The sequence below is a fragment of the Delphinapterus leucas genome, chromosome 8 (genome assembly GCF_059928025.1).
Source record: "Delphinapterus leucas isolate spDelLeu-1000000601 "Yukka" chromosome 8, BTC_Dleu_Yukka2, whole genome shotgun sequence".
Taxonomy (NCBI): Eukaryota; Metazoa; Chordata; class Mammalia; order Artiodactyla; family Monodontidae; genus Delphinapterus; species Delphinapterus leucas.
This window is the reverse complement of record NC_143136.1, coordinates 15,870,313-15,885,028: the sequence shown is the minus strand read 5'-3', so window position 1 is coordinate 15,885,028 and position 14,716 is coordinate 15,870,313. Positions and strand designations below refer to the sequence as shown.

Below are 14,716 nucleotides of genomic sequence, written 5' to 3'. Positions count from 1 at the left end.
ACAGCAAGGAAAAGTAGACCCCGCTCGCCACAGCTAGAGAAAAGCCCCCGCGCAGCAGCGAAGACCCAACGCAGCCAAAAAATAAATAAATAAATAATAAAATATTTTTTAAAAAAAGAACAGGTCCGAAACCACTACAGTTCCAGCTGTTAAAACTAAACCACAAAAACAACAACAAACTAAACCACAGGGTTTGGTCCCAGTGACTGTAAATGACAGCAACATTGAGGAGAGAAGCCTTCTGCTTCTAGGATTGAACATCTCTGTGTGTGACACAGCTGGATTGTGACAGCAGCTCTGTACTTCTTCTGTGAGTTAAGTGGGGAACGGTATTTCCCAATAGTTTCATTGCTCTCTCAGCCACCTTGATTTTGCTCACCAGACAGGACTGGGAAGGAGAGAGGAAACTCAGGCATGAGGGAGACCAGTCATCCTTGAAAGCTACATCCCAAAGACCTGAATTGACATCTGGATAAACAAGGTCGTGGCAGGTGTTCCTCCATAGTCATTTGTGCAACCAAATACTTAGCAGGACTTACACTGGGCTACCAGGAAATGCTCAGCCTTCAGCTGCAGACTCAAGACAGAAGGATTGAATTGCACTTTCGTTGCAAGCAGGTCATCTGGGCCTAATTTGACTGTTGCCTTTCACTCCCTGTGAGGAAGTGCAGTGCCGCTAGAAGATTCAGGAGGGAGGAGGGAAAACCAGGATGTTTTCTTTGCTGTTCAGCTGAGATCCCTAAAGCAGGCGCAGGTGTGGGGAGAAGTCAACCTCCTCGCGGTCCTTCAACACCTTGTTCTCTTCGGGTCTAAAGGTCTAGAGGCAGAGCGGAAAAAAGAAGTAGGAGAGGGGCAACCACCATCTTTCTTAATGCGGAAAACCAAGAAAGAATCAATTTTCCTTTCCACCTGCCTAAAAGTGTTCCCCAGTTGCCAAATCACAAGGGCAAGGGTAGGGACGCAGAGGATGACTCAGGATCCACTTCGAACCTACTCGGTTGAGCAAGGTCAAAGAAGTTTGGGCCCGTGGAGAGACGTTGCATCACGCAGAGTTTGGTAAGAACTTGGGAATCTTCCCTAGGGGGGGCTCCCTCTACCTGCCGGAGGTGGGCAAAGGCAGGACTACAGGCGGGATGCGGGGAGCTGGAGGGGAAATCAGACCTCCCCTTGAGCTCAAAAGTGAAAGGAAGGTCACTAAGCGATCAGCCGGCGCACGCCAGGATGGACTCACGCAGGTCCACACGTGCTCGGCCGCTCCCCATTAGGTGGCACTTCTGCACCAGCCGGGAGGGGTGGAGGAGGCGCGGTCGGGCGCAGAGAGGCGCGGTGTAGACACCTGTACCCTTTCGCCCAGTTCCGAGCGGGCCGGACTCCGGGGATCGCCCGGGCCCGCTGGGAAGGAAAGGAGGGCGGACGTGCCTGGCGCAAGGTGAAGGCGAACACCTGGACGTCCGCGTGCGCGGGGCGGGCGCTAGGACCCGAGCGGCGCACCTGTTGGCTGGCGCCCCGGGCCCCGCCCGCCACCCCGAGCGCCCGGCCTGGCGAGGGCGAAGGCAGGAGGGACGGTGCGAGCGGGGGGCACCGGGTGGTGGCGGCGGCGGCGGCGGCGGCCCCGGGATCACCATGGCCGAGCTGCTCTGGAGCCTGCAGGATTCCCAGCTCGTCGCCCGCTTCCAGCGCCGCTGCGGGCTCTTCCCCGCGCCGGATGAAGGCCCCGGCGAGCCCTGTGCTGGCCCCGCGGAGGGCGCGGCGCGGGCGCCCGGGCTCGGGCATCTCCCCGCAGCCAAAGGCAGGGGCGCCGGGGAGCCGGCCAGTGGGCTGCGGAGAGTCGCGGTCCCGCAGGTAACCGCGGGCCAGGTGTTCGCAGTGGTGGGGGGAGGGGACAGCTCGCCCCGCCGCCTGCGGACTTGCTGGTCCTGCCGACGCGGCGGTGGGTGCGCGCCGATCCTGCCGTGCCGAGAGGGCCCCATACCCTAGCGGCGACCCGGCTGCCCGCGCTGTGGGTACCAGGGAGGGGTGGGTGGGAGTCCAGTCCCTAGGATGACATCCTCTAACGCTGCCAGGTGGCAACCAGGTCTAGTAAGACTTCAGAAGCCCCCAGAGCTTTAAATGCAGCCTATTTGGAGACTTTCTACTTTCATAAGTAATTAAATTTATGTTCATGCATATTCTCCCAAATGTGTAAGAGTTACATAATTGAAAAGAGGAGCGGAGACGTCCTTGGCATTTTCACAAGAGGCTTCCCTGAGGAGAAATTCTGGCTACTCCCCACCTCAGGATTCTGAGTTTCCGCCCATCCCCCTTTCTTTGATCCGCACTAAAGGCGTGGAGCGGGGCTCAGCGCGCTCTTCACCGTCCTGCAACGCCAGCTCTAAGGACAGAATTTCGGGTTTAAATATTGCTGCTGGAGAGATTTATAAAGCCCACCCCCTACCTCCAGTGATGTTGTCCAGACAGCGCTTCGCTCTCTCCTTCCCCCAGAGTCTTAGGGTCCCTCCTGCCTGGTGGGTCTCTTATTAACTGGCACCAGTGACTTTTAACAGATGCTGTCAGGAGTGAAGCTAACCACGCTCTCCTCTAGGCGTTCACAGTGTGGTTACACAATCCACTGCGGCTCTGGGAAGCCAGCGCGTCGTCGCAGTGCACAGGGACTCCAGAGGGGAGGGACCAGACAGGCTGCAGATGCTAATGTGCCAGGGCTGCCCTCTGGGAGCGGGGGCGGGGGGGGGGCCTCCCTGCAGCTGTGAGATGCCCTGGGCCGCCGCAGAAGCTGCCCTTCTGGGGAGGGGAGGTAGAAAGTGTGGCAACTGAAAACTGAAACAATGTATTAATTACAACTCTTTGCGGGGGTGGTGGAGGAAACCGCGTATTTTTCTTCCTAAAAGTTTTGGTGACAGCAGGGTGGCCTTTATGTGTAGATTTCTAGATCTAGTAACTGAGGAATTACGAAGAACCTGGCTTCCATGTGCAATGGAATATTATGGGCATTAAATGGTAGGATTTATTTAGAGGGCTGGGGGGTGGGTTCCACTCCAGAGAAATCTTCCTGCGTAGTATTTTTTTTTTCCATCTCTTGTTGTTCATTCTTTGTCCCCATGACACCCGGTAACTTTTAGATGAGTTTGAGAGCCCCCTTTCCCCTTCCCCTTTCCTCTCGCTGTGTCTTTAAAATGGGGCAGAGGGAAGGAATAAGAACCAGTCTCCATCCTGAAATGCTGTTTGGCGTTTTCTGTGCACACACACTTTATACCCACAGGCAGATGCACGGGCTGCTCTCTGTTGCTCTCTCCTCAAGGGTCTACTCTGTCTCCCTAATTCAGGAAGCTGGCGAAGAGCGCATTTTCCCCTTAGTGTTTCTCAAACTGTTTTAAACATTACCTTTAGGCATGTAACTTTCAATTCTGGAAAAGGACCATCTTGCCCTTTAAAAGCGAGATGAGCAGATTTTCTTGTAGAGAGGTGTTATCTTGCCACCTGAAGACCCTGATCATTCAGTGAACCAAACGGAAGGGTCGCCCCCTTTCCATCCTACACACGACCTCACTCACTATCGATCATGTAAAAGTAAGAGAGCTAAAAATTCGCGATAAGAAATCACCACATTGGTGTGTGATGGGGAAAAAATGAGAGCACTTGATAAATAATGGGTTAATGTTTTTAAAGGTGGGTTGGTGTCAAGTGACTTGGGAAGATTAATACTTTGCAAGTACAGGTGGAGTTGCCAAAAAGAAAACAATTGCATACCTGCCCCGTATAATTGATAAGACCTTAAGGGGACAGCTGACAAAACTTCTCTCCGACAGCTACTCTTCCCCTTGGCCTCTGGCCTTTGCCTGGCCTGTGGCCTGCGCCTGCCTGAGCTCCCTGTCCTTCTTTCTCTAAATAAACTCCCATTCATCCTTCAGTTTCAAAGGTCAATTCCTCAGGAGACACTTTCACTCACCTTCCAGTCTCCCTCCTCCTTTTATGGGTTCTCTTTGCTCCTGTGTTTCTTCGCAGCAGTTATCACATTGCGCAGGCACACCTTTGTGCAGATATCTGATTATTGGCCGCCTCTTCCAGTGAACGATAAGCTCTAAGAATGCGGGCAACTTGTCTAGCTTGCTTAGTATTTTCTCCTCATGGCCCGGCATGTGGGAGCTCAGTGGGTTTTGTAAACTAATGAGTGTGGGTGGCAATAAAATTGCGCTTTAAAAGCAAAACAAGCAGATATTCTTGCAGAGAAGTGTCTTGCTGCTTGAACAACCCGGGCATTCGGTGAGGCCAATGGTGGGGTTTCCCCCTTCCCATCTAACACCCTTCACTCACTATATCGTGAAAAAGAGGGAGCTAAGAATCCAAGGTAAGAAATTGAGGATTTTTTAAAACTGAAGCGTAAATATTGAAAATCAAATTTTTCCACATAACTTAGAAGTCAGGCAGCACCAGGGTATTGATTTAAGACACTTCAAACAATAGTGAAGTTGTTTTCTTCAACAATCGATGTTGTTCTTAGATTGCAACAAATCTAATATTTCTCACCTCCCATGTTTTCTGTATTTCTTGTACTGCTTAAAGCAGGGACAAGTAGGGAAATGACTAAGTGAGGGCTTCCATTACACATTCTTGTAACACCACACGCCACTAGCTTCAAGATTAACTACACATTTACAAACCAGGTCTGGGCTGGGCTTGCACAAAGCTGTCATTGAATAAATCAGACTGGCCCTCATAGATTTCCCAGTAGCCATGCATGTCACAGACAGAAAAGGTTTGCGTCCTAAAGAGTTGAATGCTTTGTTGAGGGCTTTCCAGATATCACACGGTCAGATTGGTGACTTAAGTCTAAACTTCTTTCTACTGTGCACACCTTCCAGGGAAACAATCCGAGGTTTCATTCTATCTCATTGGGAAGATGTGAGGTGTTAGGACTGGTTGGGGGCAGGGTAGAGACTGGATGGAAAGAGAAACTATTGCTTTTGGTTTACAAGTGTAACTGGTTTGCAAGGGTAACCAGAGGAGGACGTTCTTGGCAGTCACCAGGAGAAAGAGACTGGGGTCCTAGGACCCAGCTAGGAGGGCAAAGGCCTGGACGGAATTATGTTTATTTGTTCTGGGATAAAGCCAACCTTGAATACAATGGTATTTTGATTTCTATCATCTTCGCTCACTCAACACAGTTGCATTAAGTTAGATTTTGTAGTGCCTTTCCCATTGTTATGTTAGACCGTGGTTAATCTTTCCAAACTGTCCTGCGCTCAATAACTACTTTTGGATAACTATTTGCTCAGACATAGTTCTAAACTTGGATTGGGGAAGGGATCAAAATTAGGTTATTTTTAGAAGTCTTTGCACTCCCCGTTTTTCTCTTGAAACATTTGGGGTGCTCCAAGTCTGTCAATCTACAAAACCCCACCCTTGATTTTATTGGTTTGCTTAAGTGCAGAGGACCAGGAATTAAAAGACCAGGATCTAGGTCTGCCCTGGGATCATTGTGAACTTCTCTGGGCCTCTGTTGTCCCACCTGCAAAGTGAGCAGAGTAGAATAGAGCCATGGGTTTCCAACTGTGGCTGTACATTATAGTCAGTTAGAGGGGCTTTAAAAACAAAACAAACAAAAAAACCAATGTCCAGGATCCAGGTCAGAAGTGGGACCCCAGAGAAGCTGGCAAACAGAAGGGGGAAGCTCTGAATTCTCTTCCCCTGGGATCCACCACCTTAGTGTGTTCAGGACAAGGGTGGTGATGGCTGGAAGCAGAGGTCATGGTGGCTGTGGATGTCTTGGCTTGATCATATCTAAACTGGCCGACAGATCAGTCTTCAAGTTTTGATTATCTTCAGATGGATGCTCAGGTAGGAAATGACAAAATAAGCCACTTTGAAAAGGTACATTTGATCCTTTTGTAGTTGCAGATACTGTTCAGATGAGAAAACTTGGAAAAAATACAAAGAAAAAGTTAAATCCATGCCCATTATACCACTGCCCAAAGATAATCACTCGGTAAATGTTCAACCTGATTTTTTTTTTTTTTTTTGCGGTACGCGGGCCTCTCACTGTTGTGGCCTCTCCCGTTGCAGAGCACAGGCTCCGGACGCGCAGGCTCAGCGGCCATGGCTCACGGGCCCAGCCGCTCCACGGCATGTGGGATCTTCCCTGACCGGGGCACGAACCCATGTCCCCTGCATCGGCAGGCGGACTCTCAACCACTGTGCCACCAGGGAAGCCCCCTCTGCCTATTTTTAAATTGGGTTGTTTGGTTTTTCACTCTTGAGTTGTATTAGTTCTTAATATATTTTTGAAATTAACCTCTCTTATCAGATATATGATTTGCAATTATTTTCTCTCATTTAGTTAGGTTGCCTTTTCATTTTATTGATGAATTTCCTTTGCGAAGAAGGCTTTTAGTTTGATGTAGTCCAGCTTGTTTATTTTTGCTTTCGCTGCCTCGACTTTGGGTGTCAAATCCAAAAATCATGGCCAAGACTGATGTCAGTCTTTGATTGCTTTCTTAATTTAAATTTCCAGACTTGTAATTGCTGGGTAGAAATATGCATATATTTTGGCTTTTTATAGGTATTACCGACTTGTCCCACAGAAAGGGTGGAGGGATACGTAACTAGGAGTGCAGGTTTTCCTATACCCTCACCAATCTTAGGTATTAACATTCTCTTTAACCTTTGGAGAAAATAGGCCACTTCTGCTTCTATCTCATCTTTGCTTCCTTTATTTCCAGCTAACATTTATTGATCAGCTACTGGGTTTCTGAGACCGTCCTCAGCCTTAAAGATACAAAGATAAATAAGATTTAGTTCCTGCCCTGGGAAAGCCACCAAGAAAATGGTGCAATGCAACCAGTGCTAGAGTATAGAAGGAGAAATACGTGGTCAGGGAGACAGCAGCAGGAGTAATGGTGATCCCTAGGGGAGCCCATGACATCTTGAGTCAAGTACGAGTCAAGTAGATGAAAATGTGAGAATCTCTTTTCTTTACATGGAAATCTCATGTAATAAAACATAAAGACACGTTATTATTTTTGATGAATAGTGACAAGTTCAACTTGGGTATAATAAGAGTCCCAGCAGGAGACAGATGGCCTACTGATAAGGGGTCATTGAAACCCTTAAAAATGGTTAAAGTGGCAATTTCTGTGTTATGCATATTTTACCTCAATTTACCAAAGAAAAAGAGAAGAAAGAAAAAACGATATAACGTAGGCTCTACTCTACTTCAGGGAGAGAAAGCATAACTTCCCTCTCCTTAAGTGTGAGCTACACACAGTGACTTCCTTCTAAAGAGTACAATATGGAAAGAGGGGGGGAAATAAAAGAGTGATTTTACAATGTAGGAACCTGGGCACTACCTCAGCCAGATGATCAAGGCTGACGTCATCAGTGATAAGTCATGATGATGGATGTGTTCTTGGTTTGTATTGAAACGATATACTCTTGACACATGTTGAAAATGTCACTTCACCTCTGTGGTCTTCTTCCCCCAAACCCAAACCCTTATTCTAATCATGAGAAAGAAATCAGACAAATCCCATTTGAGGGGCATTCTACAAAAAACCTGTACTCTTTAACACTGTCAAGGTCATCAATCACGAGGAAAGTCTGAGGAACTGTCACAGCCAAGAGGAACTTAAGGAGATATGACTACTAAGTGTAATTGTGGAGTCCTGGATGGGCCCCTAGAACAGAAAAAAAGGACATTCAGTAAAAACTAAGGAAGTCTGAAAAGAATATGGACCTTGGTTAAAAATAACCCGTTAGTATTGTAACCAGTGAGTCATACTAATAAGACGTTAAAGATCAGCAAACGGGCTGCAGAGTACATGGGAAGAATGTGGAATACGTGGGAACTCTCTATACTGTGTTCTAAATTTTTCTCTAAATTGGGAATTCCCTGGCAGTCCAGCGTTAGGACTCAAGGTTAGTCAGTGCTTAGGACTCCTCACTTGCACTGCAAGGGGCACAGGTTCAATCCCCAGTCGGGGGAACTGAGATCCCACAAGCCATGCAGCATGGCCAAAACTAATTAAATAAATAAATAGAAGATAATAATTTTTTCTGTAAATTGAAAACTGTCCTAAAAAAATAAAAGTCTATTTAAAATTTTTTAAAAGGGGGTGGGTAATTGAAGGAAGTTCAAAGATGGGATCATTTACAAAGGTGTAGGCAGGGCTGGAAAAAAATCAGCACGGGAGGATGAAGTATCCTGGAACAGGCAACTTCAGCCTAGAAAGACAAGGGGAGAGGATAGCGTCTGGTAACCCCAGACCCAAGGAGAGCTTAGCTGTCAGAGAGAGGCCCCTGACTGGAGCTGAGGCCTTTAGTAGAGAAAGAGCCACAGCCAAGCGGGAGGAGAGGGGGAAATATATCTCAAACTTCTTCTCTGTGTGCCCTCTCATATCCTGCCAATGCCTCTCCTCATCCAAATTCAACCAGAAGCCAGGGAGCTTGGGCTGATGCAATCCGAGAAGGTCGGCCTCCCTGGAGAAACATGGAGAGTGGATCTGGAAGGACGAATGGAGAATATCCAGCACACGTTGTGTAAGGAAACTGGTGAGGTTATATTGGATAGAGTGTTGAGCTAGAGCCAGAGTTTCAGGCTAAACCCTTAGTGTGGCTTCCTGCAGAACTTGGACTTCATCCTATAGACAGGGGGATGGCAAATCAATTTCATCCCATGTGCCAAATCAGAATTTTCAACTCAGGCACAGTGCTGAGAAAGGTTCTCGGGTGTCACTGTGCTTAATCGGAAAGAGTGTGGGATTGAATGGCAATGCCTCTGTGGGGCACTGAGGGACCTGGTGCTGAAGCATTTAACAAATGGCGATGTTGGGATTCCCTGGTGGCGCAGTGGTTGAGAGTCCGCCTGCCGATGCGGGGAACACGGGTTCGTGCCCCGGTCCGTAAGATCCCACGTGCCGCGGAGCGGCTGGGCCCATGAGCCATGGCCGCTGAGCCTGCGGGTCCGGAGCCTGTGCTCCGCAACGGGAGAGGCCACAACAGTGAGAGGCCCGCGTACCGCAAAAAAAAAAAAGAAACGGCGATGTTATATTCAAACACCAGCAAATATGGAATTAACGTTAAATCAAGCCTTAGTATCTGTTTTGGGTTCTTGGTGATACTTTGAGTGTCTCCTGCGCCTGTAAATGCCTTAGGAGGAAAGAGACCACAAATGGTTTAAGACGTAGATTGCCATGTTTTGAATCAGGGGACCCCATCATTATGGCTACAAGCTGACTGGATCAGGGGTCAGCCCTTGAGTCAAAAGCAGCCTCTTTAGGCTGGTCAGCATCTTATGAAATGGCCTTGCATGGGAACTTCCCCTAATTGGGATACTGCGTAATGGAGAGTGACTAATGGAACCAATCAGATTGCTCCCTTAGGGACTCTGAATGGAAGACCCAGACCCCAGACGTAGAGACATAAATGGTAGAGTCGTGATGGACTTCAGAGAGAAAAAGGAGGTCATAAACAGAAGCCTTGAGACAGAAAAAGCAGTAGCAAGGCAGATGTCCACAGTAGAGATGAGGGCAGAAAGCCTGCACCAGTGGGTGGTAAAAGCAGCAGGAAAAACTCCACGTGGAGAAAGAAGCCAAGTCTTGAGTGGTAGACTCCCCTTCTGAGGGGGGGGGTGCTAGAGGACTGCTGACTTTGAGCTGGAATGGCTCAGGGTGAGGCTCACACTGCTGCAGGTGTATTTCCTTACTTCTGAGGATTACTTTACAACTCCTCTCACTGGAGGGGACCTGAGTGGCTCTCCACTTGCAACCAGAACATGCTGGTCTCTAGTGCTCCGAAGACTTGCACATAATTGGAATTAAATCATTAGTTCTAGCATTTTTGTGAAGCTGGGAATGGGGGCGGGGGGGGGGTGCTGTGAGGGAGGGACCAGGGTCCTCTTCCTCACCTGTGCATCCCCAGTCTAACATATGCTTGGAACATATTAACCTGTCAACAGGTACTTAACAATCCCTGTTGAATGAAGCACGTAAGGGTGTGCTAAACTCAACATTTTCTTTCTTGGCAGAAATGTCGCCTGCTCTCTCCTGTCGGAACTGGGGTCATTTTACCCCTGACCACTTTACCTGGATGTGTCTTTCTTTAGCTTAATGGCTTTTTTTTCAGTGTTAGCTCCGTCCTTTTTACCAGGAAACTGATGAAGGTTTTGATTAATGAATAACTTTTTTATTGGTTTGCTGTCTTCTGTTGGACACCGTGAAGGGAGTTCAGGTATTGCTAAAAATTGATGACGGTGAAACACCTGTCAACTTTTAAAATGTGATTAGATAACTATGCTTTTTTTAGGAAGGCTGTTGACAGCAAGTCTAATCTAATTTTACCTTTCTTATAATTGAGATGTTGAAATTTTCCAATTTTAAAAGCACTTTCACTTCTGTGGGTATAGTTAATGATTAAATCCTCTGTTGTCCTGATAAGAATTATGTCTCGAGCAAAGGCATTCTTCTTACATTTTATTTGGCATACAATTTTCCTGGGAGAAAATACTGTCAGTGTCTCCTGGCAACACATTTAGAAGGCTCCTATCTGTGTTAGAAAACTATGGAAATCCTAAAATTGGGGCATCCACTGGTCTTTACAATTCTGCTTGCCTGGTGAGATACTTTCTGCATATTAAGAAAACGAGATACGGAAAAATCCGGTCAAGACTGATTCACATTTTTTTCCTCTCACTCTTGCTTCAAACAGTGTGGGCTAATTAGCAAACTGTTTTGAAAACAAAGAAAAAATCCTTAGGCATGGGCCAGGGTGGATGGGAGGGAGATGAGTGAACCACCAGAGATCTTGAGGGCGCGGTTAGGAATCTTGGGAAGGGAAGTAATGGTTTCCTCAAACTATTTTGAAATATTACCTCTAATCCTCCAAATGCTTATGGCAGTTTTATACCTCTTTGTTTAATAAAACAAGATGAAACGATCCAAAACAAAACACTGGGTTCATACTTGCTTTTGTTAATGCCATGTATTTGTAATCATGCCTCCAGGAGAAATGTCCTCTGTCATCTCCGGATATGTTTTGATTTTTCCAAGTGGCAAAAACTTTGTTCTCATAGAATTTTATGGGAAACAGCTCATCAAAGCAGGAACTCCTCTGAGTGGAGGAAGAGTTGATGATGGTGAGAAGAGGGCTTCTGGGGGTAAAATGTTGGCAGCTGAGAGACCAGGGCTTAATTGGTGGGGAAAGGGCATAGGTGAACTTTTTTTTTTTTTTTTGCAGTTAAAAAAAAAATCATCCCCTCTTGATAGGTGACTTAAAAGGTAGCCGTGAAATAGAACATCAAAGATATTGTTAAAAGCGTGACAAGTTAAAGGAGGCTCTGTTAGAAATTGGTTGGTTTTCTTCTCCTTTCTGAATTTTGATTGTTCGATTTTTTTTTTCAACTAAGGTGTCCAATACTTTGGAATTAATTTTTATGCTTTTCTACTATTAAAGGAATGCATGTTTATGTTAGAAATAGTGGAAGACACCGAAAAGTATAAAGAAGAAAACAAAATCCTGTCATAATTTTGCAACCCAGAGAAAAATATTAAAGTTTTAGAGTATTGTTTCCTTTTATCTCTATGAAAACATAGAATATTTAAGTTATTAACATCCTATGCACGTATAATACTGGGATCAACATTGGTCACTCATATCATGAGCATTTCCCCACATAACCGAACATTCTTTAATTATATGATTTAATAGTTGTATTATAGTTTATCATACGATTGTAACTTAATTTTTTTAAGCATTTCCTAAAGTATGTATTTCGTTGTTTCATTGTTTATCTTTTACTTCAACTGGAGTTTAAATATTTAATTGCTTCCTGAGAACTGGAAGAGAAGCATATTTCAGAGCTCTTCACGCTAATTACCAAATTGCTTTTTTGAAAATGTATCTCAATTATTGTTCTGAACAGCAATGCAAGACTGCTAGCCCATTGTCAGCATTTTCTATCTTCTTGTTGTCCATTTTCTTTTTCTTTATTATAACTTCAGTATAATAAGTGCAGAGATATTAAATGTACAACCTGATAAATTTGACTGTATGTCTAGATCCCGGTAACTATTGCCCAGGTAGAGATAGTGCAGTTCCAGAAACTCAAAAAGCTCCCTCAGGCCGCTCCTGCCAGTCGATACCACTCTAACCCCCAGTAACTGCTGTTTTCCCTCCGTCACCATAGCATAGTTTCACCTCTTCTTGAACTTCACATAAATGAGTCATATAGGATGTACATTTTTCATGCCCTGCAGCATCCATTGCACAAACATAATTTATTTATCAAGTCTACTGTTTATGGACGCTTAGGTTTTTATGAATAAAGGACAGCATCAAGTATTTTCTTTAAAACATTCTTATTTTTAACTTTCATTTTGAAATAAAACTGTAAAAAGTTTGCAAAAATAGTACAAACAATTCCTATGTACTCTTGACCAATATTCTCCTAATGTTAACATCATATATAACCACGGTATAATTATCAAAATGTAGACACAGTATGTAATCTATGGGCCTTATTCAGTTTTTATGAATTGATCTACTAGTCTCCTTTTGCCATTCTAGGATCTAATGTAGAACCATAAATTGCATTTAGTTGATATTGTCTCTTTAGTCCAACCTGGAAGTTCTTCAGTCTTTCTTTGCCTTTCTTGACCTTGACTCTTGAAGGGTCCAGGCCAGTTATTTTGTATAATATTCCTCAGTCTGGGTTTGTCTGATGTTTTCTCATGATATTCAGGTTCTGTATTTTTAGCTGGAATACCACAAGAAAAATATTGTATCTTTCTTAGTGCGTCAAACCAGGAGACACACAATGTCGATTTGCTCCATTCCCAGTAATTTTAACTTTATACACCTTTAAAGGTGTTTAAGTGGTGTCTTTCAGGTAAATGTTTTCCTCTTGGTAATTAATATGTATCTTATAGGCTGGTATCCTGAGGCATTATAAATATCTTGTTTCTCTGTATATCTTCGTCCTCTAATTTTGTCATCCATTTAAAAAAATAATCTGCCAAATTAATAGCAAAATGAACACATCTCATTATTTTAATTTTGTATTTCTTTTATCTCTAATGAGGATGAGTGTTTTCCTTTTGTTTAGCAGATACTTGTATTATTCTTTTCGTGAATGGTCATATACTGTATCGACTTTTCCACTGTGACTTCAATGGGGGATGTTTTTCTTACTAACTTTTGATGGTCTTCTCAGTTTATCCATTGTGCACCAAAATCTTCCATTGTACATCAGTTAACATAAGCTCACAACTAATGGATTTCTAGTTTTTCCTTGTAACGAGAAAATGTTTGGAGCCTGAGGGAGAGAAGGATAATAAGGGAGAGTGATAGCTCCCTTCAAGGCATCTGTGGGTTTAGATAGTCATACCTGGTCCCCTGTCCTTCTACCTGCTCCTTCCAGGTCAAGCCCATCATTTGCAGCCTGTGAAATGTTTGTTATACTTCAGTAGCCTCAGGCAGGGGCTGGAGATTCTGTGAGAGTTAAAGAAAGCATATATTCCCTAGCACCTCTGAACCAAGAAGGCAGCATATGCTTAGAGGATGTTACCCTCACTTTATGACATTATGACTGTGAAACAGAAAAATGAATTAGTTCTCTTGTGCATTCGCAGAGGGTGGCACACAATTCTGGAGTCCTCCCCGAGTCCTGCCTGCCGTGGGTCTCCCCCTTCTTGCATGGTCATTACAATACGCACATCCTCAAATGGAAGGAATGAAATGAATATTCCCAGTATTTATTCAGTAGTATATTCCTGCATAAGCGTTACTTTTGGAGAGGGCCCAACATCCATTGATCCTTTAATTTTGCCTCCATCTCAGCCCATCTGAAGCCACAGTCATATTTTATTGTCCAAAAATTTTGACCCTGAAGGCCTTATCTGAAATTTCCCAACATGTTGAGTTATAAATGGTCTAACCCTGGTATTTTCATGCTTACTACCTCAGTACCATCGCAGGGATAGAAATGGGACTTCCCACGCTCATCCTGAGTACTTCCCAGTATAGACAGGTATACCTGCATAGATTATGGAGCCCATGTATCATAGTGAAGCCCATAAAAACGATATCCTCTCTTAGGTGTAGAATGATTTATTTGGTGATCAATACTTCCCCTCCTCTCCCCATGACTCACCCGACCCTCAGCCCAGTTGACTCACCAGGTAAATAATCTATGATGGGAAAATGTTACTTTTGAAAAGAGAAACTCACTTGATCTTTAAAAGTTTGTACTAAACATACGTTTACCATGCAACCCACAACTGCAATCCTGGGCATTTATCACAGAGATATGAGATCTTCTTCACACAAAAACCCGTACATGATTGTTCCCAGCAGCTTTATTTGTAGTAAGCCCCAAACTGGAAACAATCAAAATGTCCCTCAGCAGATGAATGGCTCTGCAAACTGTGGTACGTCCATACCATGGAACACTATCCAGCAATGGAAAGGAAGGAACGATCGATACACCCAACAACTTGGATGGATCCCAAGGGCATTAAGCTGAATGAAAAAGCCAATCTGAAAAGATCACATACTGTATAATTCCATTTATCTAACATTCCCGAAATGACACAATTATAAAGATAGAAAACAGATTAGTGGTTGCCAGGGATTAAAAATGGGGGCATGACTATAAAAGGGTGTAACAAGGGATATCTTTGTGGTGATGGAATAGTTTTATAATTTGATGACGGTAGTCGCTAGTAAGGCT

The 14,716-nt window shown here is 44.8% G+C and overlaps 1 protein-coding gene across 5 annotated transcripts in view; it reads left to right on the top strand.

Annotated features, from left to right (window-relative positions):
* The first annotated feature begins 1,435 nt into the window (after nucleotides 1-1,435).
* SGPP2 (sphingosine-1-phosphate phosphatase 2) overlaps nucleotides 1,436-14,716 on the top strand; it is a 122,596-nt gene continuing 109,315 nt past the window's right edge. For all 5 annotated transcript variants that reach the window (XM_089916323.1, XM_022567798.3, XM_089916322.1 and 2 more), the window contains exon 1: nucleotides 1,436-1,842. In XM_089916323.1, coding sequence (XP_089772449.1) covers nucleotides 1,624-1,842 — 219 coding nt within the window. In that variant the 5' untranslated portion in view covers nucleotides 1,436-1,623. The remainder of the gene's footprint in view (nucleotides 1,843-14,716) is intronic.